General features: G+C 38.4%; 1 protein-coding gene across 1 annotated transcript in view; it reads left to right on the top strand.

Moving 5' to 3' along the window:
• The window catches only part of SLC5A8 (solute carrier family 5 member 8), a 55084-nt gene extending 30720 nt beyond the window's left edge, over positions 1–24364 (top strand). The window contains exons 11-15 of the mRNA XM_024257031.3: positions 11646–11732; positions 13129–13334; positions 17748–17851; positions 21426–21505; positions 22393–24364. Coding sequence (XP_024112799.2) covers positions 11646–11732; positions 13129–13334; positions 17748–17851; positions 21426–21505; positions 22393–22518 — 603 coding nt within the window. The 3' untranslated portion in view covers positions 22519–24364. The remainder of the gene's footprint in view (positions 1–11645; positions 11733–13128; positions 13335–17747; positions 17852–21425; positions 21506–22392) is intronic.
• Positions 24365–26188: the final 1824 nt, after the last annotated feature.

Genomic DNA, 26188 nt, shown 5'->3' with positions numbered 1-26188 from the left:
TGCATATGTCAATAATCTGTCCTGTTTTATTATCAGATAGTATTCTCTGGTAGGGATGTATCACAGTTTGTTTACCTACTCAGCTGATGAAGGACATCTAAATTGTTTCCAGTTTTTGAGTATTACAAACAAATCTGTTACAAACATTACATAAAGGTTTTTGTGTGAGCATAAGTCTTCATTTCCCTGGGATAACTACCCAGGAGTGCAACTGTCAGGTGATTGCTAAATGTCTACTTTTAAAAGAAACTGCCAAACTATTTTCCAGAGCATGTCATTTTTATATCACTAGCATAGACAAATGGCCCAGTTTAAACCTCATTCTTTCCAGCATTTAGTGGTGTCATTTTTTTTTTATATTAGCCATTCCGATAGGCATATAGTGATATCTCATTGTAGTTTTAATTTGCATTTCCCTAATGGCTAATGATGTTGAAAATGTTTTTCAGCGACTTATTTTTCATCTATGTATCTTCTTTCATACATTATCTCATAATGTCTTTTGCTCGTATTCTAATTCAATTGTTTGCTTTTTTTACTGGTGAGTTTTGAGTGTTCTTTATGTATTCTGTATACTAGCTCTTGGTCAGATGTGGTTTTCAAATATTTTCTTACACTGTAGTTTGTCTTTTTATCCTCATAACAGGGTCTGTCCAAGTGCATTTTTTTTTAGTTTGGATAAAGTCTAGTTTATCAATTTGTCCTTTCATGGATTGTGTTTCTGGCGTAAAGTCTAAGAACTTTACCCAGCCCCAGCTTTTGAAGATTTTCTTCTATGTTTCTTTTCAAAGAGTTTTAGAGTTTTACATTTTATATTTAAGTCTACAATCCCTTTGGAGTTAATTTTTGTATAAAATGTGAGACTTAGGTTGACATTCTTTTTTCCTCTATGGATGTTCAACCAGCACCATTTGTTGAAAAGGCTATCTTTCTTCCATTGACCTGCCTTTACACCTTCGTAAAAGGTCAATTAGGCATATTTGTGTGAGTCTATTTCTGAATTCTCTGTTTTCTTTCACTTATTTATGTGTCTGTACTTCTGCCAATACCACACAGCTTTATAATTTGATTATTTTGATTACTGCAGCTTTAAAATAAGTTTCAAGATCAGGTCGATTGATTCCTCTCACTGTATTCTTATTTTTCAAAATTGTTTTAGCTATTCTAGTTCTTTTGCCTTTCCATATGAAGTCTAGGATAATCTTGTCTGTATCTACAAAAAAAATCTTGCTTAAATATTGATAGCCTGAAAGCTGTTTATCCATTTGAGAAGAAATGACATCTTTACCATGTTGAATTTTCTAAAACATGAACATGGTATGTCTCTTCATTTATTTAGCTTTTCTATGCAAATCATATTTTTTATGTTGGTGTCTATGTGTTCAATGCTAAAATATAGAAATAAAATTGATGTGTTCATATTTATCTTCAATCTTGTGACCTTGCTGAGCTCACTTACTAGTTCTGAGAATTTTTTGTTTCTTTGTTTTATGTTTTGGTTTGTTTTGGTATATTCCTTGAGATATTCTACATAAACAGTCATGTCATCTTCGAATGGGGCAGTTTTGTTTCTTTCCTTCAGATCTGTATGAATGCCTTTTATTTCCTTATTGCACTGGCTTCAACTTCCCCATCATGTGGAATAGAAGTAGTGAGAGTGGAAATCCTTACCCAGTCCCCCATGTGAACAGGAAACTCTATTCCTATTCTCTATTCCTATTTTTTTTCTGAGAGATTTCACCATAAATGGGAGTTGAATTTTTTCAAATGCTTTTTCTGTAATCAATTTATATGATCATGTGATCTTCTTCTTTAGCCTGCTTACATGATGGATTACATTGACTGGTTTTTTTAATGCAGATCCAGCCTTGCATACTGGGAATAAACCTTGTTTGGTCATGGTGTGTAGTTATTTTTATATATTGCTGAATTATATGTGCTAATATTTTATTAAGAATTTTTACATCTATGTTCATGAAGGATATTGATCTGTAGTAGTGTGTAGTGTGTGTGCGCGGGTGTGTGTGTGTGTGTGTGTATACTGCCTTTGGTTTTGATAGCAGGGTTATACTAACTTCATAAAATAAATTGGGAAGGATTCTGTTTTCTGTTTTCTAGGAGAGATTGTCTAAAATTAGTGCTAATTATTCCTTGATTATTTGGTAGAATTCTCTAGGGAAAGCATCTGGGCCTGGATTTTTTTTTAGTTTCAAAATTATGAATTTAATTTCCTTAATAGTTACAGAGCTATTCAAATTATCCATTTCATATTCGATGAATTGTGACAATTTACGTTTTTGAGGAATTGTTCCATTTCATCTAAGTTTGCAAATGTATACATGTATAGTTGTTCATAGTAGTTCTATACTATCCTTTTGATATCTGCAGGACCTGTAGTGATAGCCCCTGTTTCATTCCTAATATTGGTAATTTGTGTCTTATTTTTTTCAGTCTTGCTACAGGTTTGTCAATTTCATTGATGTTTTCAAAGAACCAGCTTCTTTTTTTCATTGATTTTTCTGTGTTGTTTTTCTGTTTTCGCTCATTGATTTTTAACTTTTATCTTTATGATTTCTTTTCTCCTTGCTTTGGGTTTTAATTTGCTGTTTTTGAGGTAGGATCTTAGATTATTGATTTGAATCTTCTCTTTTCTATTGTGTGCATTTATTGCTGAAAATTTCCTTCTTGGCACCAGTTTAGCTGTGTTCCACAACTTTTGACATCTTGTATGTTTGTTTACATTCAGCTGAATGTATTTTTAAGTTTTCTTTGAGATATTCTTTTGATTCATGGATTATTTAGAAGTATGTTACTTAGTTTGCAAGTATTCAAAGATTTTCCTGTTATCTTTCTGTTATTGATTTCTAGTTTGATTCTATTGTGATCAGAGAACACACTCTTTATGATTTCAGTACTTTTAAACTTGTTGAGGTCTGTTTTATAACCTAGGATATGGTATTTTGGTATATGTTCCATGAGCACTTGAAAAGAATGTGTATTCTTTTTTTATTAGGTAGAGTGTTCCATAAATATCAATTACATTCTGTTTGTTGATGGTTGCTGATTTTCTGTTTGGTTGTTTTATCAACTGTTGAGAGGGGGTGGTGAATTCTCCAACTATAATTGTGTATTTGTCTATTTCCCTTTTAGTTCTATCAGTTTTTGCTTTGCTTCATGCATTGGGTCTTATTGAAGGATTAACCTTTTTGTTATTATATAATGTCTCTATCTGTCTCTGAGAATTTTTTTTGCTGTGAAGTCTATTTTTTGATATTAATATAGTTACTTCTACTTTCCATTGATTAATGGTTGCATAATATATTTTTCCATTTTTTCACTTTGAACCACCTATGTTGCTATATTTGAAGTGAGTTTTTTTGTAGACAGCACATACTTGAGTCTTTTTTAGAAATCCATCCTGTCAATCTCTGTCTTTTCATTGGTGTACTTAGACCATTCACATTTAATATAATTATTGGTATGTTATGTTAGGGCTTAAGGGTCAGTTTTTGGTTTTCTGTTTGGTATTTCTGTTTTTTGTTTTCTGCCTTCCTGTGAGTTGTTCTGTGCTTCCTTCTTTCTACCATTTCCTTTCTGTTTAGAAAACTTCTTTTGAGTTCATGTCCTTTGTAGGGACATGGATGAAATTGGAAATCATCATTCTCAGTAAACTATCGCAAGGACAAAAAACCAAACACCGCATGTTCTCACTCATAGATGGGAATTGAACAATGAGAACACATGGACGCAGGAAGGGGAACATCACACTCTGGGGACTGTTGTGGGGTGGGGGGAGGGGGGAGGGATAGCATTAGGAGATATACCTAATGCTAAATGGCGAGTTAATGGGTGTAGCACACCAGCATGGCACATGTATACATATGTAACTAACCTGCACATTGTGCACATGTACCCTAAAACTTAAAGTATAGTAATAAAAAAAAAAGAAAACTTCTTTTAGCCATTCTTTTAGCGTTCCTTCACCTGAGAATGTCTTGAGTTTCCCCTTTATCCCCAAAGGATATTTTTGTTGGGTGTATGATTCTGAGTTGCTAGTTTTTTCCCCCCAGGAGTTAAAAAAATATTTTGCTACTTTCTTCTTGTCTCTATCATTTCTGATGATAAATCTGCTACTATTCTAATTGTTTTCCCTTACAGGTAAGCAGTCATTTCTTTCTGGATGCCCTCAGGTTTTTTTGTTTTGTTTTGTTTTGTTTTTTCTTTAGTGTTCAGAAGTTTAATTATCATGTATCTTGGTGTATATTTCCTTGTTTTGAGTTTTTGATGTGTCTTGGCATGTATTTCTTTCTTTTCTTTTCCTATTTTTTTAGGGTTACTCAGCTTCTTGAATCTTGAATCAGCTTCTTTCATAAGTCTGAAAGAGATTTATGTCTCTTGTCAAATTTGAGAAGTTCAGACATTAATTCTTTGAGTACTTTTCCGCTCCATCTTCTTTCTCTTTTCCTCTGGGACTCTCATGACATGAATGTTAAAGTTTTTTGTTATAGTTCTACAGATCCCTGAAGTTTATTTTATATTTCTTCATTTCATTTCTCTCTATTGTTCAGTTTGGGTTATTTCTGTTGTTCTGTCATTCAGTTCACTGATCTTTTTCTCTGTTCCCTCTATAGTGCTATTGCGCTCATTCATTTAAAATTTTTATTTCAGTTATTGTATTTGTTTGGAGTAATAGTTTCATTTGGTTCTTCCTAATATCTTCTTTTTTTCCTGAGATTTTTCTCTCTATGTATATATTTTTCCCTCTATTTTTTCATTAGTTTCAAGTGAGTTCTAATGGTTAAAGCATTTTTTAAATCATGGTTGTTTTAAATTTTTTATCAAATAATTCTGTTTCTGTAATCTTTATATTTAGTTTGAGATCTTCCTGGTTCTTTCTATGAAAAGTTAATTTCCATTGAAACCTGGGCATTTCAACATTATGTGATGAGACTTTGAATCTTACATTCTGTTTTAGCCAGCTTTCTCTGACACTACGTCAGTAGCATAAGGGAGGATGCTGCCTCATTACTTCAGGTGGAGGTAGAAGTCCAGAGGGAGGAGCTCCTTGTTATGCTGGATAGGGGTGTGTAGAATACTATGAGACATATTGTGGCTATAAGATTAATGATAGTGCATAAGGCCCACTGAAATATCTTGCAGGGCTGATACTACATGTCATGTAGGAATTTACAACCCTGGCTCAGGGATTTCCAGGAAAAAAAAGCCACCTCAGCACAGATGCAGCTTTCATAAACCTTAGAACAAAGCTTACTTTTTACAATAATAGCTTAAATACCCTTTATGAAAGAAACACCTGGTAACTAACCTGGACTAAATACAGGTATAAGAAAGGGAGAAGGACCCCCCAAGGTCTGACAATGGTCTCTGGATGAAGACTCTCCGGTCAGTTCATGATCTGACCCCCTGACTGTATCTGGCCCATGACACCAGCTTATTCTCACTATCCATCTTCTAAGAGTGCTGCCAGAATAAACTGATTAAGCATTAGATGGTGCCTAAGACTCATCTTTGATGTGAAGTGAACAGAAGAGGAGACACTGCCCCTGGGGAAGCTGGTTAACTAGGTCCACCTACAACCTCTGAACACAACTGGCATTGAGGATAGGATAAGTAAGTGAGCAATTGGTGAGTAATGGCACCCATTTCTAAGGAAGGACTGGGAAAGGGTGACTGGGGACTGGTTCTGATCAAGAAGTCAAATGGAGCCCTCCAGAACACTCCGTAGTGTGTCTGGTAGTTTTTATTTTACTTTGTGGCCTGTTGCTGCCTTCTACATACACTTTGTCTGTGTCTCTGTGAAACTGCCACCATGAAAAACCTGCCAAAATTATTCTTAAGACCACTCTTGTCCCCAGTAACTGGGGACAGGCTCTAAGGAGGAGGAAGCAGAGGTGGAGGATGCTCCAGCTTGAAGAGCCAACCGCCGGCTGGTGTGTCTCTGGCTCCTGCTGTGGGAGGGTTGCTCCTTGCCCCCAAGGATCTTGGCATCGTGATGCCACAGACCAAGAAGGCAAAGGTGAAGCTTACCTGCTGAAGGGTTATGTGCTGTTGTCCACCAGCTAGGGACTTAGAAGCATATTTCCCAATAGACCCTTGGACTAACACCACCAGTGAAGTCCACAAGAATCATCAAAAGGCACATTGCAGCTGTTCCCAGCCCACCGTGCACTCCAGCTGAGACAGCGTGGCTTCTCAAGGGGTGTGCCCCAGCCTGTGATGCCTGCTGAGTGTTGCTGGCAGCAGCCCACAGGCAACATGCCCAAGTCACGTGGGCTCACCTCAGAGTCGCGTCATTCTGCCTGGCTGATCCAGAGCCCTGTGATCTGTGGAATGATGATCCTGAGTGTGCTGGCTTACCGCTGGCCACATCACAGGTGTCACCAGTCATCACCTGGGCTGAGAAAGCCGCTGCCACCTCCACAGCTGGCTGAGATGAGGAAGTATGTCTTAGACACCATACAAGTCCGTGAAGAGGTTCACCCCTGATGTGGACAGAAATTCAAAGCCTGCTCAAAGACCTGGTGCAGGAACCCAAAGAGAAAGGCACCACCTGGCTGTGCTGTGTGTACCTGACAGGAAGTGCTTTGCAACTCATAGGCTGAGAAATACAAATACAATAGCCCACAGCTATCTTTAAAGATAATAAGATCATTTCCTTATTTCAAGACCCTGTTGAGCTTATCCAGGTACAGAGTGGAGCAGGTAGACATAACTGTCCCTGCAGTCCGCTGCAGTGGCTATTCAGGCCTGACAAATAGCACCCCCAGCATGAGCCTCTTTTCATCAAGGGCTGAAGGTGGCTGGTGTACACTGAGGAAGAAGGGGAGCTACTGTGGCACTTAGGCATGCTCCAGTGAGTTTGCACAGCTGCCACTCCCATGGGACAGGGGCACAACTAGGAGACCTTGGAACAGGCCACTTTGCACCCAGATGGCTTACAAATGTTTTTAAGGAGAACCCATCATAAGCCAAACCAACTCTCCTAGCCCTGATGGCCACAGTCCCTGAAGTTAATTGAGCTCTGTAGGTCCTCACCACCCTGGAAAATGCTGAAGAATAACTAAGAATCCCTAAGAAAACTTAGGGAACTCACCCTGTACCACTCTTCAGGTCCAGGGTCCCTAGTGGGCTGCCTTCTTTGCACCTTTCAGACAGAACCATCCAACAGTGTTCGCAACAACACCTCGCTCCCTACCCACCACCCAGGACCTTGCAGCCAGAGGTCTCACACTGGGCTCTGCTCTCCCTGGCCTTCTCACACCCATCACCCATGGGATGAGGCCCAGTCCAGCTGTTCACAAGGGCAGAGTGACCTCTACTGGCAGTTACGCTGAAGGGTACTTCCAAATTGGCTCCCATCAGGCAACCCTCATGAATTCCTGCAAACCTCCTTAATACCAATGTCGCCCAATCATCCCACCCACTGACCCACCACCCATCTGGATGGCTGAGCATCAGCTTCCACCTTCGGGAAGATGCCTTCACTGCTAACATTCCTGCCCTGTGTCCAGGATACCCAAAGACTGTCCCACCCACTCTACCTGTATCCCTCCCTGGCAAGACCTTTACTGGTATAATTGCCTAGGGGTCTCTTGGGCCACCACTGTTTCTGCAGCCAGTGCCTCCTAGAGACACTTGGTGCCCCAGTTGTGCCTGATAGCCATCTGGAATGGACAACACCTTGAACTTTGGCTTCATTGGGCCATGTTCAAGATCACGATTTTGGATCTTTGACAGCACCTCAGCACACACAGTGTCCCCAGACCTAATTGCTTAGTTCTGTGTCCTCGTTATCCTTCTGTTTCATTTTCACCTGTCATTGCTCTGTAATTAAGCAACTCCAAGCCTGCTACCACGGAGTCCCTTCAACTCCTTTTACCTGCTTACGTAATCGTGTTTCCAAGCCCCAGTGTGCCCGTGTTCTTTTGCTGCTACTCTGGGTGGCCTGACTTTCCACATCCAACTGTGGCTTCTCCAGACCTATTCACCGATTACTCGGCACTGAGGTCACTGACAGCCTCCACCACATTTTGGTCACCCACTGAGCAGCCAACCTTCCAGCCTGCTGGGCACGCCTTTGCTGGCCTGCCACACAACCATTGCTTCCCTTCCAGACTTGGTCGCTACCTGTCCTCCACTCTTCCCTCATCATTGGTGAGTCTGCCCCAAAGCCACAGCTGAACCCCATTCTCATGATCTCCCCTGACTGCTCAGCTGGACACTAGATCTACTCTATCCTCTCTGTGATGATACAGTTCAATTCCAGATTGTTCCAAGGGCGCCACCGACTCCTACTCACCGTCCTACAGAAGATCCGTTTCTCAAGATTTGACTGACCATGGAGCGCACTTTCAAGCTCGGGCTGCCTCTCAATTATTGACCCCGTCAGGGTCAGGGGTGGAGTGTGGTATACAATGAGATATATTGTGGCTATAAGATTAATGACAGGCATAAGGCCACTCAAGCAACTCAGAGGGTCAGTCCTATCTGTCAAACTTAGCAGTATGAAGCAACCTGGCTGGGGATTTCCAACCAGATTTCCAGGAGACCAGGTCACCTCAGCACGATGCAATTTTCACAAACCTTGGAACAAAGCTTACCCTTACAAGCATAGTTTAATCTCTCTTTCTGAACAAAACACCTAGTAACTGACCTGGATTGAATACAGGTATAAGAAAGGAGGAAGGATCCCCTAAACTCTGAGAATGGTCTCTAGATGAAAACCCTCCTGATCTGTCAGTCATCTGACCCGTGACTAAATCTGGCCCATGACACCATCCTGCTCCTGCTATCCTTCTGGTAAGAGCACTGCCAGAATAAAATGCATGAGCATCAGACGGTGTACAAGACTCAACGATGATGCAAAGCCAACTCAAGGGGAGAGGCTTCCCTGGCAAACTGGTTAACTAGGACCACCCGAAACACCGGAGCACCACAGGGTGGAATTCACTGACATCATGGAGTAGGTGGCTTTGTACTGCTGGGCCATGGTGAAAGTCCCGATTCTCCACTAGGCCTCCCATGGCATTGCCAGCAGGGAGGCAAAGGGTGCCTGGTGACAGGCTGGGGGGATGGAATCTAGGCTGGCATGGGTGTGGGTGGGGTGAACAGATTATTCTGTGGTGTTCGGATGGAATGGAGCAGTTGGGGGTCTAAGAGTTTTCTGTCTTCCTAGGCTGCTCCTTTCCTGGCCCTGTGCCTAGAGAGAGAACAGGACTTTGTGAGGGCTTTTTATCTTATTTTATTTTTTTTGCTTGTGTCTGTTGCCATTTCCAGGCTGGCTTGCTTCTTCAATTCTCAGGCTGGGATACAGGAAGCAAAAACAAAACTTAGGGAACTCACCCTGTACCACTCTTCAGGTCCAGGGTCCCTAGCAGGCTGCCTTCTTTGCACCTTTCAGAGTCTTCTTATGTTTACTTTATATGGAATATCAGGATTTTAAATTTTATTAGCAGGAAGAATAGAGAAACATATGTTTATCTTCTCAGAAGTAGAAATACTTCATTTAAAAAAATTGTTTATTTACCTGAAGGGTCTTTCACCTCCTGTGGCGTTTGCTCTTCTGATTAGAGAGCATTTTTGTGTTGGAAAGCTCCCTGCTGTTCCTGTGGAGCTGTGGGCCTGGAGAGGACAGACCAATCTTTAGAACAGTGTCTTCTTCCTGAACCCTGCGGGCACCTCACTGTCTTCAGCATGCAGGCCTTGGCATAGACTTCTCCCTCAGCCTGCAACACCTTCCTCTCTACTTCGTCCACTGCCTAAGCCTTAGTTATTCTTCAGTTTTCATTTTAACACATTACTTATTTAAAGAGACTTTTCCTATTACCTGGATACATTTGCATTCCCTTCTGTTAAATGTTTCTAGAGCACCTTGTACTTTCTTGATCATCTCCATTATCAAACTGTATTACAGTTATTTATTTAATGTCTGTTTTACTGAATAGCCTGTAATTCATGAAGGTGGGGAAGATGACATCATTGTTCAACCCTGTATCAAATATCTGGTGCCTACTGCAGTGCCCAGGACAAAGCAAGACATTAACAACTTTAGCTTGAATGTTAACTGATAATGTAGTTAGGCTCATAAATATCCTATTATCTGATCACCCCAAGTGCTCCTTGAAATTTCCCTGGCCACTTGGGCTGCTCCTCTGGGATCCTGGACCTCCCTTTGACCTAGAAACTTAAAGGCTAATATTGGCAAAGCAGGGGTCCTCCAGGATCTTTCTTCAGTCCTAAGGCTTGGGGCCATTCTGGTTGGTTGTTGTTTAGGACATAGCAGTTGTTAAAATAGTTTGATCTCATCCCTGATTATATGAATGAATGAATTAGATCCAGAAGCTCCAAGCCTGCCCAGCACTCCTAAACCACAGCCAGTCATACAGAATTTGCCTTCTTCATAGTCTGCATTAGTGCCTGGAGCTCTTATTGTGGTTGATTCCCCTTTTTCCATATATCAGCTATGGCCTGATTATATACAATGACATATTCTAGCAAAGTCATCATAACTCCAAGCCAGTTCATCCTTGCTTCATCTCTAGCCAAGGTCTTATTTCCTCTTGTAAATCTTTTTTGAGTGTCTTTGTAATGTCTCCAAAACTGCTCACAGACCACACAGTCGTAACTTGCTTTGTGGGTCATATGACGTCTTGCAGTGAGGTCTATCTCCCTTCTGACTGGACTCTGTGTAAACTGACTCAGGATCACATCCTTGAGTCCGCATCCTTTTAAGCACTAGTTCTCCTCTTTACTCAGTACCACATCCTTTTCTTCTTCCATGAAGTAGGCCTATTTAAAACAACAACAACAACAACAAGAAGCACTATTTCCTCTAATATTTCCCTGACTTGGTATTTTCTCTTTGATTCATTCATTCTGCTCTATTAAACCCCTTTACTTTCTGGACAAACCAGTGATTCCCTGCTCTTCTTTTATAGTTCTGTCCATTCTTAAGAACTGGGCATTTGATTATTGGGAACATATATCTCTTGGAAGCTTCATTTAGTTGCTTTGCCTCATGCGATGTTTGCACTGTAAATCTTTTTCACTATCATGGATTTGGTATCTCTACATCAAAGCAAAGGTTGCAGTTATCTAATTAGATTTTAAATCTATTTCTACATGACTTGATCAGTCTTTTTAAAATCATATTTCTCATTCTAGTTTCATCCTTAGGGAACCAAATCAGGAATGGCAAATGGGTTTCATCCTCCTCTCTGGTCACATAGCAGTACTTGTCCACCGTTATAAGAGGATTTTGAGATGATCAAAGCACAAAGGAGTGCTGTGATTTATAAACACCTGCAAGAGCAATGCTAAGAGGAGAGGTATCATTCATGATTTATACATTCACATAGGCGCTACCATTGTCTCAGGCCTCTCTATCTTCTTTGTGTTATGTGGCTTTTTTTGAGGCTACCTGAAGAAACAGATGGATAGTTGAGTCTGAGATGCAGAAACTTGTAAGTTCTAATGACTTCTTTTCCAGTGACAAGGCTATCACGACTAAAACTATGATTTTCAGAAGGAGGCTGAATACTTTAAATCATTATCCTGATGAAATGACTTTGAAATATTTCAGTTTCAATTTGAGATTGCTAACTGCTGACGTATTATTTTTGTAGGCAGCACTCAGCGTATTTGGTATGGTTGGTGGACCACTTATGGGCCTGTTCACTTTGGGCATTTTGGTTCCCTTTGCCAACTCAATTGTAAGTACAAAGAATGAATATGGTTGAGGATTACTTTTTGAACTATACTAGTAGCTCTACACTTTTTTCTCAGCTGGTTCCTTTGAGATTTGTCATTAGCTACTTGTCTTGATGACTTAAATTATTTCTGTTGACTTTGGTGGAGTGTACAAGGAAGTACTATGTATGGGGACCCTAAATGTGTGAAGCTCAATGGAAACTTCCAGAACCATATAGGGCAATTTTAAATATTCATAATATAACTAAAGGAGCAACATTTTTCTGCACTTACTTACTTATCCTTCTCAAAAATTAATCGCTAGGATTTAAAAGAGATCAATAGGCTCAGAGATGAGAGATTTAAGAGCAGTAAAACTTAGGATTTCTGTGAATAGCCATAGCACAGCAAAGAGAAGCAACACAATCTTACCACCTTGGCCAGGAATTTTCTACTCCTGACATTTAAAGCTATAGCTCCCACAACATGATTTAGCCCCAAAGGGGTGATCATAATTGGGAATATTTTCCTGAAAGAGGTAATATCTCTGTCCTTCTACCTAGACATATCTGTGCTTAGAAGTGCTAACTTTTGTTTGGAATAAATGAGCTAGAAATTATTTCTCTGAAACCCAGAAGAAAGTCCACTGGTTCAGTCTGGCTGTAAGATGTAGTTCAGGAAAAACTGATAATGTATGCACAGTTGCTTCAGATACAGAACAGCCATAGAACTCTGACTTCACATTTGGAATTCTATTTTCCTTATAAGACATTAGGAATTGGTAAGGCAGATATTAATAAGGACTATTGTGGTTATTATTTATTATCCTCAATGAAATGTTATGTGAAAAGCTACTTTTGTAGGAATTAATCACAATGAAAGAGATTTGTTTGTGTCCACCTCAGAATGTTGAAGCTTGGATTAGACTCTTTGCATGATGAAATGCATTGGTTTGTTAAGTATCAGAAAAATGTATTTGAAAATCAACTTTTGATATTTGGCATTTGTTGCTAGCATGTATTTCTTCCAGAAGAGCTGTAGCTGACTAAGCTAACATGTCCTTTTCTGGGGGCGGTAACGGGAGAATAACATACTATTCTTCCTGACATAAACATTATCTTTTTTTTTTTAAACGATGTCCAGGTTTTTCACCAGCAGATTATCTACCTTCCTTCAAAGTGGCCTTTCTCACTCCTTTTTCCCTCCCTGCCTCACTACCTTTCATTCATTTATTCACTTGTTCATTTATTCAATAGATTTTTATGGGCTGAGCACTATCTTGGGAGGAGAGAGCGTTGAATGTTTCTGCCCTTGTGGGTTTTATAATTTTGTGCCATGTTGAACTTGGCTTTCTAATACTAATTTTGACATCAAAGCAAATTGTATTATTTTTCTTTTAAAAGCATTCTTGTTTTACAGGGAGCACTTGTTGGTCTGATGGCTGGATTTGCCATTTCTCTATGGGTTGGAATTGGAGCTCAAATATATCCTCCACTTCCTGAGAGAACATTGCCATTGCACCTTGATATCCAAGGCTGTAACAGCACCTATAATGAGACAAATTTGATGACAACCACAGAAATGCCATTTACTACTAGTGTTTTTCAAATATACAATGTTCAAAGGTATTGAATTAAGTTTTATTACATTATACTTTAAAAAATTTACGTAACAAGTAGAGAACCCCACCTGCTTTTTGTCTTGCTTACAACACTGTGATTTTGCCTAATTCTGAAATGAGTAAAACCCATGTGGTTAGCTATAATGTTTTCTGCAGCAGTAACAAAAAATGTCGTATTTTCATAATTTCTCTAGAAATTTATGCCTTGTCTACAGATCTAAGAAAACTTAAATATTAATGAGAAAATTCTATTATGTGTAAACTCTCCTAAATACCAGCTCTTAGCTGCATGAAGAATTATCTTTGTCTTGGAAAAACTTTTAAAATGGAAAGCACAATTATAAAATAAATATTGCTTATATAGTCTTTGAAAGATAGATTTTACTGACCAAAAGCTACAATTATTTAAACATGTTAAATAACTGCCATTTGTTCAGTTGAAGATTCCAAATCTTTAAAGCATTAGCAGTGATTGCAGCTGTGATCTTCATGCTACAGATTTCAGTCATGCAGTACACTTTGGAGCCTCTAGATGCTGAAGTTGTCTGATTTAACATACTGAAATAGATGGTAGAGGCATGCTTTATTGTATAGTGAATGTGAGGGCAAGACTTTCTTTAGTGGATATATAAATGTCCAGCTTTAAAGCGCAAACCCTGTGAATATGTTCAAGGAATGCAAAGATGATGCCATTGCCCCTAGAGTATTGCCCCAGTGCCAGCTTATCTGGAATGACATCATTATAGTCATACCTTTGGGGTCAAGACATGGCATACCCCTCTTAAAATGGACACACTCCTGGGAGAAGGAACGTGATCATACATATAGCCATTATTAGCAATTTGTGTTCTGGAGAGAATTCAGCTATGAGAAAGCTAGCCAGTAGGACTTCCAGGGGGCGTTCCAGGCAGGTAAGCTGTATATGGTAGAGTGCAAAGGTAGTTCCAGAGCCTGAGGCATATTTGAGGGAAGTTTTACTAGGTGAGGTGCTGTGGAGAGAGGGGCAAGGATATGTGGAAAGCAGTCTGGACAGGCATGAAAGCACTAATGGGAGGGGGCTGGGAGAGTCATCAGAGTCAGAAAGGGTGAAAAGATTAATTGAAGGTTAAGTGAGAAGACACAGGATGTTCTTCTTGTTTTATGATTTTGCTTAGCATTTTCCTAATTATGTAAATATTTGCCCTTAAAAGTCTAAGGCAAAATGGTTATTTGGATTCCTGAAACAAATAAATTAGCTGAAGTTTATTCTATGCCTGGTACCATAATAATTAGTTTTATATGTTAGTTTACTTATCAAATATTTCAGCTAATAAACAAGAATTTTTGAGCGTGGACTATGTACCCAGCACTGTGCTGGCCATTTATTTAGTATCCATGGAAGAAAATCTTCCTCTCCTAGACACTGTTTCCTGCCCTCCAGAAAATTCTAATCTAGCTGGAGGGAATGTGCAAATATACACAAAACAATAAACTCAGTAAGCATGCTAAGTATAAAAATGAGGGCATAGTAAATAATAAATACTTGATACATTTTTGTTAAAAGAGTGAGTACAAAGTTGGAGGGTAAGTTAGCATGAAGACTTCAGAGATGTGCTACTATTTCAAGAATGCATAGGTTTGGCTAGATGAAGGGGAAGATCTGGAAAGTCATTCTTCTCACAGAAAATGACCAGAAGGGAAATTGGACAAGAAAATAAATTAAAACATGCATTGTGGTAAGTAATATTCACAGGGTATCATGGGAGCCAGAAGGAGGAAATCTGCCTGATTGGAGTCAAGGAAACCTTCTTAGAGGAGAATTGCATGGGCTGGAGTTAGTCAGGTGGCAGGATTGAGCACAGGGACACACGGAAGGAGGAGTATGTGTCGCAGAATGAAGAAATGACAGGTGCAAAAGCATGAAGGACTGAAGAATCAGAGCATCTTAGGAAATCATCCTAGTTCCATATGGCTGGAGCACAAGGGTTGTGAGCCACCCAGCTGAAGGTTGAATGTGTGATGCTTTGGTTGCCTGGATACAAATTGTTTCAATTGCCTAGATTCAGTTTTGATTTTTTCAAGTTTACAATATTTGATGGTTACATTGGTAGCTTGCTGTGGTTTTAATTTGTATTTCCCTTATGATTAATGAAGTCAAATACATTTTCATTTGTTTGTTGGCCATTTGGATATTTACTTTTGCGACTTAGTTATTGAAGTCTTTAGTCCATTTGAAATGGATTCTGTGTCTTTTTCTTACTTACATAGGAGTTCATGACATATTCTAGATATGAGATATGTTTTGAAAATATTTTTCTCCCATTCTATGGGTTGCCTTTTTACTCTTTTAATGATACTTTTTTTGTCAGTCAAAATTTCTTAATTTTAATTTATTTCTGTTTCTCAGTTTTTTCCTATATGGTTAGCCCTTTATGTGTCTTGTTTAAGAAATCCTTGTCTACCCTGCAATCATAAAGATATTCCACTAATTTTTTATTTAAAAGCTTTATTGTTAACCATTTCCATTGGGGAAGTGTAATCCACTTTGGAACTGATTTCTGTGGGTGGTGTGATCAAGATTATTTTTCCCCATGTGGATACTCAGTTAACCAAACACTATTTATTGAAAAGACTCCCCTTTTGCCCCATTGAATGCACTGGCAATGAAAACGATGTTAACCAAGTAACTATTTTTCTGTGGGTCTATTTCTCAATTCTCTACTCAGTTCTATTTTGTCTGTCTTTGGCTCAATATCACACTCTCTTAATTTCATTAGCTCACCTCAATGTGTTCCCCTTCTTTCTGGGTTCTTGTCACCTCAAGTTCTCATTGTTTTTTTTGTTTGTTTGTTTGTTTGAGATGGAGTCTCGCTCTGTTGCCCAGGCTCGAGCTCAATGCAACCTCCACCTCTGGGTTCAAGTGATTTTTGTGCCTCAGCCTCCCAAGTAGCTGGGATTACAGGCATGTGCCACCATACTTGGCCAATTTTTGTATTTTTAGTAGAGATGGGGTTTCACCAGGTTGGCCAGGCTGGTCTTGAACTCCTGACCTCAGGTTATCCACCTGCCTTGGTCTCCCAAAGTGCTGGGATTATAGGCGTGAGCCACCGCCCCAGCCAAGTTCTCATTGTCTTGATCTCTCTGATATCTTCAAAAACCTGCCTCCCTCCCCATGCCCCAGGTTTTATATATTGTTCTCAGCAGAATGATTGGTCTAAATCAAGCAGCTATCAAAACTGAAAGTGGAATCCTAGAGCAATCATTGTAGAAATGATCATAGAATGTTCATGTTACTCTTTCACTTAAAACATTGCAATGAGTGCCATTTTCTGTAGAGTAAAATTCCAACTCATGCCCAGTCCCACAAAAAGCCCCCTGCCTATCTTTCATCTTGTAATCACTGTCTTGCTCACTGTGCCTCAGTCAGCTGGTGTTTAGTCTCTGAGATGTTTTCCTCAAGAATATTTTGTTTCTCAGATCTCAGTTCAAATGTCATTTATTCCCAAAGGTTTTCTCTGACCACTCGTAGTGTAGTTCCTCCCTCTTCACCCTGTTAATAGCACATCATCTTGTTTTACTTTCCTTACAGTGCTACTAGTGAAATTATTTTATTTATTAATTTGTTTATTGTATTTATCTCTCCATTAGAGTATAAACTTTATGTGAGCAGGAATCTTATCTACTTTATTTTTAAAAAATAATTTCAACTTTTATTTTAGATACCTGTGCAGGTTTCTTACTTGGGTAAACTCTTGCCTGTCTCTCTTCACCCTCTAGTAGTCCCCAGTGTCTATTGTTTCCTTCTTTGTGTCCATAAGTACCCAATGTTTAGCTCCTACTTATAAGTGGGAACATGTGGTATTTGGTTTTCTGTGCCTGCATTAATTTGCTTGGATAATGGCCTCCAGCCACATCCATGTTGCTGTAAAGGACATGATTTTGTTCTTTTTTTATGGCCGCATGGTATTCCATGGTGTATATGTACCACATTTTCTTTATCCAGTCCACCATTGATGGGCACCTAGGTCGATTACATGTCTTTGCTATTGTGAATAGTGCTGCGATGAACATATAAGTGCGTGTGTCTTTTTGGTAGAACAATTTATTTTCCTTTGGATATATAACCAGTAATGGGATTGCTGGGTCAAATGGTTTATCTACCTTATTTATGGCTGACTGTCCAATCACAAGAGCAGTGCCTGGGACATCATGCAGAACTGAATGAATAAACATGACCTTCAAGTATTTTAGTATATAGTCAAGGTGAAGTTTTACTTTCAATTCCTGATCTGATAAGATAAAATTAGGACAGCAGGTTATGACATTAAAAACATTATCAAGTGTTATATTTTGACCTTGCCATGAGAATCACTGGTATATACTGGTAGTTGCTAGTGGCATTACATGAAATCTTACCGTTGTGTTTTTGCTCTCTTAGGACTCCACTGATGGATAACTGGTATTCTTTATCATATCTGTACTTCAGCGCTGTTGGAACTTTGGTAACATTATTAGTGGGGATACTTGTCAGTTTATCAACAGGTAACTATCTAAACATTAGTATTGTTGTATTTACCTCTATATCAGTTTTTACTGTATCTGTTTTATAACTATTTATGTTATTTTACTATGATCCTATTGACAACTAGTTTAATTATTTCTTCTGTTTTACTCATGGGAAATCTGAAGGCCTAGACTTGAAAGCAGAAGACTCATTTCTATTTGAATCTTGGTTCTGCCCTTTAGGGGCTGCATGAACTTGGGCAAGTCACATAACTGCACTGAGCCTCAGCTTTCTTATGTGTAAAAGGAGGACAATAATAATCAACCTGCCCATCTCACAAGTTGCTGTAAGACAAAAATAAGATGCTTGAAAAGAACTTCATAACTACTACGATGTTAGGGATTTTACACATATTTTTACAATAACCCAATATGCTATGATCTTTACATGGTCCAGTATTCATTCTTTGTGAACTGTAAAGAAGCATACACAGGTTATATCTAAACATAGTGTGCAGGCTTTTTTTCAGATGTTTATCATTTTTTTAAAAAGTGTGTTCATTTTTAAAAAATCAAATTGATACACATAGTATATAAATTGTTCTCTGGGATTGCTATAGAACGGTTATCTTGGGACTCCATTTTGTCCTCATTCTATGAATTCTCTTAGCCCCTGTTCCTGTGTTGGGTTTTCTACTGCCTGTATTCATTACTTCTCATTCTCATTTACTCCCTTAATTGAATGAAACACATCCTATAGCATATTCTCAAGAATGAGTAGACAAAAGAAGAGGTTTTGGAAACTTTGTGTGTCTGAAAAAAAAATTATTTAATCTATCTTATGCTTGATTGATGTTTGAGTAGAAATTCCTAGGGTTGAAAAGAACTTTTCTGTTTTCTGAGAGGATGTCTGAATTTTTTTCTAGCTTGCTATGTTGCTGTTGTGACAGTGCTCTGCTACCAGCTGACACTTTGCATGTGTCCCATTTTCACAATGACTGCCTTGGCCTAGGCCTTCAGTAGGGCCCATTCAATCTGAAGATCCATGTCCTCCAGTTCTGGATGTTTTCTTTTCTTCCTTTTTATTTCTATTTTTAATAATTTTCTGTGTTCTCTCTCTGGGAACTCCTATTAGTCAAACATTTGAATCAGAATCATGGACAGTTCCTCTAATTTTCTCGTTTTCTCTCTGTTTTTCCTCTCTGTGTCTTTTAGGTCTACTATGAGAGATATTTTTTCACTTACTTTTCCAATAATTCTCAAAGGAGTGCTCTGATCCAATTTTGAGAATAGTCTGTAGGGGAACGAGGGCAGGGAAGAGGCTATTGCAGTAACCCAGGTGAGAGATCACAGTGCTGGGGCCGGGGTAGTGCGGAGTTGGTGAAACATGCTGGGCTCCTTGACTCCCTACATCCCCTCACAAGTATGCATCCATAGCAGCCACGCCAGGGGAAGGGTGCACTGCCTCCTTCAACATGTGTTACAACTAGTCAGAAATCATACACTGTGTTCAAGGATGTCTGATGTCTTTGTTTGCTCCATGCTACAAAGCTGCCAGCACTGTGCCACTTTATGGAATCCTGCTATCATTTTCTGTTTTTTGGCACTGAGATAGCACCATCTCTCAAACTTCTGTAACACTTGTATTTATAATTATAAAATTTGTTGCTATTCATTATTTCTCAAACAGTTGTTGGAAAATATTCTTTCTTTTCCAAAAGGACTGTGCTCTTTCTCAAAAACAAAATTCCCAGTACAGTAGGTTTATTAATTTTTTTGGTCCAGTTTGATATATTTTCAGACAGATTTTTGTTGTTGTTGTTGTTGAGATGGAATCTCGCTCTTTTGCCCAAGCTGGAGTACAGTGGTGCGATCTCGGCTCACTGCAACCTCTGCCTCCTGCGTTCAAGGGATTCTTCTGCCTCAGCTTCCTGAGTAGCTGGGACTACAGGCGCGCACCACCATGCCCGGCTAATTTTTGTATTTTTAATAGAGATGGGGTTTCACCATATTGGCCAGGCTGGTCTCAAACTCCTGACCTCAGGTGATCTGCCCACCTTGGTCTCCCAAATTGTTGGGATTACAGGCGTGAGCCACCATGCCCAGTCTTAAGACAGATTTTCATCTTTTCCCAGCAGTTATTCAGTTGTTCAGATCTGGAATACACCTAACCAGTCTCCCTATACTATTTGCCCTTTGGTCCTTATTTAGCTCATTTTTTAAAAGAAAGTGGCGTATCAGAGTAGCTCCTTTGAGTATTCCTTTTTTTATTTTAAATGCTTTGATTCTGAAAAACCATATACAGCTATATCTTTTGATTCAAGAAGTAACGCTCTACCTCAGTGACTGGGATCCAGTAATAGAAAACACTTTAACTTCATTAACTTCACAAATAACTTATTCCTACTTCACAGAAGCAGTGAGTACCTTGAAAACTATCGAGAAGCACACCATTTTGATGTTCCCTGGGAAACAGATTTTAAAATCTATTGTAGTATACTAAAACTCCCATAAGAGTTCAGGCCTTACAGACTTGGTTGGCGTTTCAGCACTCCCCTGATTTTTACTATGCAGAAGGCTATGTTTTCATCAGGAAAAGGGGGGCAAATAGTTTCCTAAGTAGATCACAAACTGTGGGCGCAGAGATTGTTTTGTTTCTCTGTTTCTCTAGCACCTAGCAGCATCTCCAGCACACAGTAGGTACTCAATAACATTGAACGAATTCATTTAAAATTGATTCTATCTCCAGAACAGCAGAGGTTCCCATAATTAAAAGTCTAGTATTTGTACTAAAGTAGTGGTTCTTAAACTTTAGAGGGCATAAGGATCCTCTTGGAAATTTTATAAAAATCAGGCTTCAGGGATCCTACCTGCAGAGGTCCTAATTTGGTCAGTCCAGGCTAGAGTCTGGGAATCTGCATTTCAAGTACATTCCTTGAATGATTTGGGGAAGGGTAGTTTGAGGACCACTCTTTGAGATACACAATTTTTAAAAGCATCCTCTTTGATCCACAAAAAATACCAAAGCAAAATAGAATTATTATTTTTTTTTTTTGTAAAGAAAACCTTAGGGAAGAGGATTTGGATCAAATGTCAGTCAGCATACTAATTTTCATTTAAATAATTTATTCAGCAGTTCCGAATTGCCTGCATTTCTTCATAGACATGTATATTTGTAGCCAACAAAGTGGGGAAAAGCAGCTCCACTGTCTGAAGCAGGGGCAGATGGTTTGATATTTTACTGATGGCATGGAGGGTGCTTTTAAACCAGTTTTCCTACCAGCATTGGGCCAGATGACTGTTTCTCTAGTTGAGTACCAGATGAAACAGTTGGCTTGCGTTTAAGCTCTATCTCACACACATATATATGATACATATATATATAAAAGACTCATATTTATTATAGTGGGAGGCTTTCAAGACCCGGGGCTAACTAAGGAAAGGGGAATTGTGGGCTAAGTGATCAGTGCTTTTAAGTTTCCCTTTCTCTTTGTGTTTTTTGAATGTATGGAGTTGAACGTGAACAAGTTAAATGCCTCTATAATGGAATGTCTCTGTGTAGTTACTGGTGTCCTTTTTAACAACGTAAGTCATGTACATTTTTTTTTTCCAGGAGGAAGAAAACAGAACTTAGACCCCAGATATATACTAACCAAAGAGGATTTTTTATCCAATTTTGATATTTTTAAGAAAGTGAGTTGGCTTTCATTTACCTTGAGTTAGGAAACTGGGCTTTATTACCTGGAGAGAACACTAATTAGTTCTCAGCCTCTTTCTTGAAAAGTGATGGACAAGGAAGGTATAGACCCTATATAATCTGATGATCTACATAGTTGGATAGCTCTCTATCCTATGATGATCTATATCTGTTTTATAGCTCCATATCCTCTGATACGCTATACCTGTTGTTTATCTGTCTATCCTCTGATGAGCTATATCTGTTGTATACCCTCTTTCCTTTGATGATCTGTATCTGCTGTATATCTCTCTATCCTCTGATAACCTGTTATCTGTTGTATATCCCTCTATTCTCTGATGAGCTACACCTGTTGTATATTTCTCTATCTCTCTCTATCCTCTGATAACCTATATCTGTTGTATATCCCTCTATTCTCTGATGAGCTATACCTGTTGTATATCCCTCTATTCTCTGATGAGCTACACCTGTTGTATATCTCTCTATCTCTCTCTATCCTCTGATAACCTATATCTATTGTATCGCTCTATATATCTGTCTATTCTCTGATAATCTGTATCTGTTGTATATCTCTCTATATGTGTCTATCCTCTGATAACCTATATCTGTTATATCTCTCTATATATCTGTCTGTCTTCTGATAATGTAAATCTGTTGTATATCTATTGTCTGATGGGCTATTTTGTATCTATCTTCTGATAACCTGTATCTGTTGAATATCTCTCTGTCCTCTGAGGAAGTATACCTGTTGTTTATTTCTCTCCCTCAGTAGATTAGAAAGCTGATGTAGAGAAATAAAAATAGTAGAAACAATTATTTAGAATTACATGAATGAAGAGCTTCTTTTTGTTCCTCTAATCACCATGTTAACATTTTCTTTTAGAAGAAGCATGTTTTAAGCTATAAATCGCATCTAGTGGAAGATGGTGGAACTGATAATCCTGCTTTCAACCACATTGAATTGAACTTCTCAGATCAGAGTGGCAAGAGCAATGGGACTCGTTTGTGAAGCAGCTCTGATACTAGATGCCCTTAAATGATGTTTCAATTTTATATGTTTTCTAAGATAATTGGATCAGGTTTTCTTTGTGTGTGTGTGTGTGTGTTGTATCATGAGTGTTTGGGGGATAAGTTTTTGTTAAAACAAAGTCTGGACTATCTTCATTTACTACATCATTAATTGATGTTACTCTGGAGTTTAGAATTCTGGCATTGACATTTCCCTCTCTTTCCTTTATTTCGATGAAGCTGTAATTGTGAAAATTATAACTATATAGATGCTGAAAGGCTAATACACACATATGCACATGTATTTGATTGTCGAAGGTATATTCTTAAATTTGGGTATTATTGAAAATATTTTCCATGCCTTGGTGCTAGCACGTAAGTTTGGAAGTTTGCCAAAATCATAATTCATCTTGAAAAGAGCTTCTTTCCCTCCTACCACATACACCATTCTTAGGGAGCAATGAGGTAACAGGTCTGTGTTGTCTAGATCTTTGCTTTTTATCCCCCTATCAGCCCAGGGCATATACTAGCCTGCAAACTGATTCTGAATCAGGAAGGTGGTAATCAATAAGTATTCTTTCTGGGAAAGACCATGGGCCCAATGATCAAAGTCTTCTTGGTGCTGTTCATTAATTCTTGTGCCTTTTGGCTTGTTTTCTAGAGTTTCTGGACTTTGGCTGCTGATACTGCCTTTCTTAGACTGTAATTTTCATCTGCATGCCCAGTTTCTGACTTATCAACTTGGGTTTTGTTGTGCACTCTAACTGAGCTTGTCTTCATAATTTTCTGTTTATTGCCCTGGGCTTGGATATGTCTCAGGACACTCATGTGAATCATGCCCCCCCAAACCCTGGCTTATCAAGTCCCAGACTATAAATTATGAACTCCCATTAGCTTGGTACTAACACATACTCGATGCAGGTATTTATGGACTTGACGATTCAAGAATATTATATTCTTCAAAATGGTCAAACTCCATGGAGTTAGATGACTACACTTAATGCTATTAAGTTGAACTTTTGAATGTCAACTAATTTGCAATCAATTAAACTTAAAGATACATATGCCTAGAAATTTTGAAATTTTGGTATATTTATCCAGTTAAAGAGCTAAGTTATATAAGCAAACACTACTTTTTAAAAAAAATGTCTGGACTCAAAAAAATGCTTTGTTCCATGTTTTAAAATTTTTAAGTAGCAGTCTCAAAGTTGCTTAGCTGTTTATTTTGCTATGTTCCTAGCTAAGAGTTTGGTTATAGGATTTCATCAATAACTTATTTTTTGTACAGTTCCCACATTAGATACTGTTTAAAAGTTCTTTTTCAAACTTCTCAATTTTTTTAGAAACATAAGAGAAATATTTAGATACATACAAATGTTTTTATGATTAAATAATTTTATGCTTATTTTCTGATACGTATTATTTAGGTAATCATGCCCTGTACATTTAGAGGTTGCTAACTGACAATGTTAAGAAAAAAAAAAAAAAAAAAAAAGCCTGGGCATGGTGGCTCATGCTTGTAATCTCAACATTTGGGAGGCTGAGGCAGGAAGATCGCTTGAGGCCAGGAGTTTAAGTCCAGCCTGGGAACATAGTTAGACCTCATCTCTACAAAAATAAAAAATAAAAATAAAAAAACTTAGCTAGGCATGTTGCCACATACTTGTAGTCCCAGTTACTAGGGAAGCTGAGGTGGGAGGATAGCTTGAGGCCAGGATTTCAAGGCTGCACTGAGCTATGATTACACCACTGCACTCCAGCCTGGGTAAGAGAGTGAAATCTTGTCTCTGAAAAAAAAAAAAAAGAGAGAGGGAGATTTATATAACATTTAAATTAACTACATAAACCTGGGCAATGTGTCAAAACTCCATCTCTACAAAAAAATACAAGAATTAGCCAGGCACGGTGGTGTGTGTCTGTAGTCCCAGCTACTTAGGAGGCTGAGGCGGGAAGATTGCTCGAGCCAGAAGGTCAAGGCTGCAGTGAGCTGTGATTGCGCTACTGTACTCCACCCTGGGTGATGGAGCCCTGACTCAAAAAATAAATAAATAAATAAATAAATAATACAAATAAATTAACTATATATTCATGTATTTCTTATGTGGCCATATGTTGTTTTTAAATCACTATATTTGTAAGCAAATATCAAATTTTGGGGAGTCTTTCTACAATGTTTTAATAAGTAGAAAGATATGTTTGTTTTACATGAATGTGTTTTGAGCTATGGTTATTTGTTTAATAATTCTAAATGCATATGTGTGTAAAATGCTTCAATTTTGGAAATCAAAGTCAGGTCATTTTTTTGTCTTACCTGATTGCCAGGGAGTTACGCCATGTATTCTTAATGAGAAACATGATGTTTCCATTCTTGTTCACTTTCCTTTAGACAGAGTATATTTTTGTGACATTTAGAACTATCAGTATTTTAGTTTTATAAACACAGGAGAATGCCTGCTAGAATTCTTAAGAAAGCAATGTAATACTATTAGCTCAAAATAATTTATCTTAATTTCTAAATTTTTAGATAAAACTAAATAAGGGTAAAATGTTAATCCATTGTCACTTAAATTACATAATCTGCTACTCTTAGTTATTTTGAATGACAAAAACACCAGTGGGGGAAAAGCCATACAAATTGTCTGTCAATGTCTGTTTTGCTGTTGACAAGTTGTATACCCTTGAATTGACCCCTAATCTCCTCTAACAATGGTACATAGCACTAAGCTCCTACCTACCTCACAGGAATAATGTCAGTAGAAAAGATCAGTTTGAGCTCTTTGGCAGAATAGCACTTTACTAACTCAAATAGTGTTACTTAATATTTCAGTATGATTGGGAATCAAAGCTTGAGACAAAAGTCATTTGCCAGTTTTAAAAAATAGAGCTGTTAATTTGCAATATCATGATGTAGAGATAGTGCCTTCTCTTAAAAATGTGTGTCATGGAAATATTAAAATATATTTAGGAGTCAGCAGGATTATTCCAATAGAGGGAATGTAAACTTTAAAGAAAAGTATAATTTGGGAGGCTGAGGTGGGTGGATCACAAGGTCAGAAGCTTGAGACCAGCCTGGCCAACATAGTGAAGCCCCGTCTCTACTAAAAATACAAAAATTAGCTGGGCATGGTGGCACACTCCTGTAGTCCCAGCTACTCGGGAGGCTGAGGCAGGAGAATCACTTGAACCTGGGAGGTGGAGGTTGTGGTGAGCCGAGATCACACCACTGCACTCCAGCCTGGGCAACAGAGCGAGATTCCATCTCAAAAAATATATATATAGATATATATAATAGATAAAATATACATATCTATATATATGTCAGTAATATTCACTCCATAGAAAATGAAAATTTTATAGGTAAGATGTAAAACAGCATAAATTCACATTCATCTAATTAGTTGCTTATGCAATCATTTTCTCTCCAGACCGTTGGTTCTCAAAGGGGACAATTTTGCCTCTTAGGGGATATTTGGAAATGTATTTTTGGATGCTGCTATTGGTATCTAGTGGGTAGAATTTAGGGAAACTGGTAAATATCTCTTGAGGCCTGCAAGGGTGCTCTCCTCCTCCACAACAAAAAATTATCCAGCCTAAGATGTCCATAGTGTAGAGTTTGAGAAACCTTGCCCTGGAGAATAAGGTTGATTTTCCTGAAGTCACACAGCCTGGTT

Source organism: Pongo abelii, chromosome 10 (assembly GCF_028885655.2).
Source record: "Pongo abelii isolate AG06213 chromosome 10, NHGRI_mPonAbe1-v2.0_pri, whole genome shotgun sequence".
NCBI classification, from domain to species: Eukaryota; Metazoa; Chordata; class Mammalia; order Primates; family Hominidae; genus Pongo; species Pongo abelii.
This window is presented reverse-complemented; position numbering and strand designations above follow the sequence as displayed.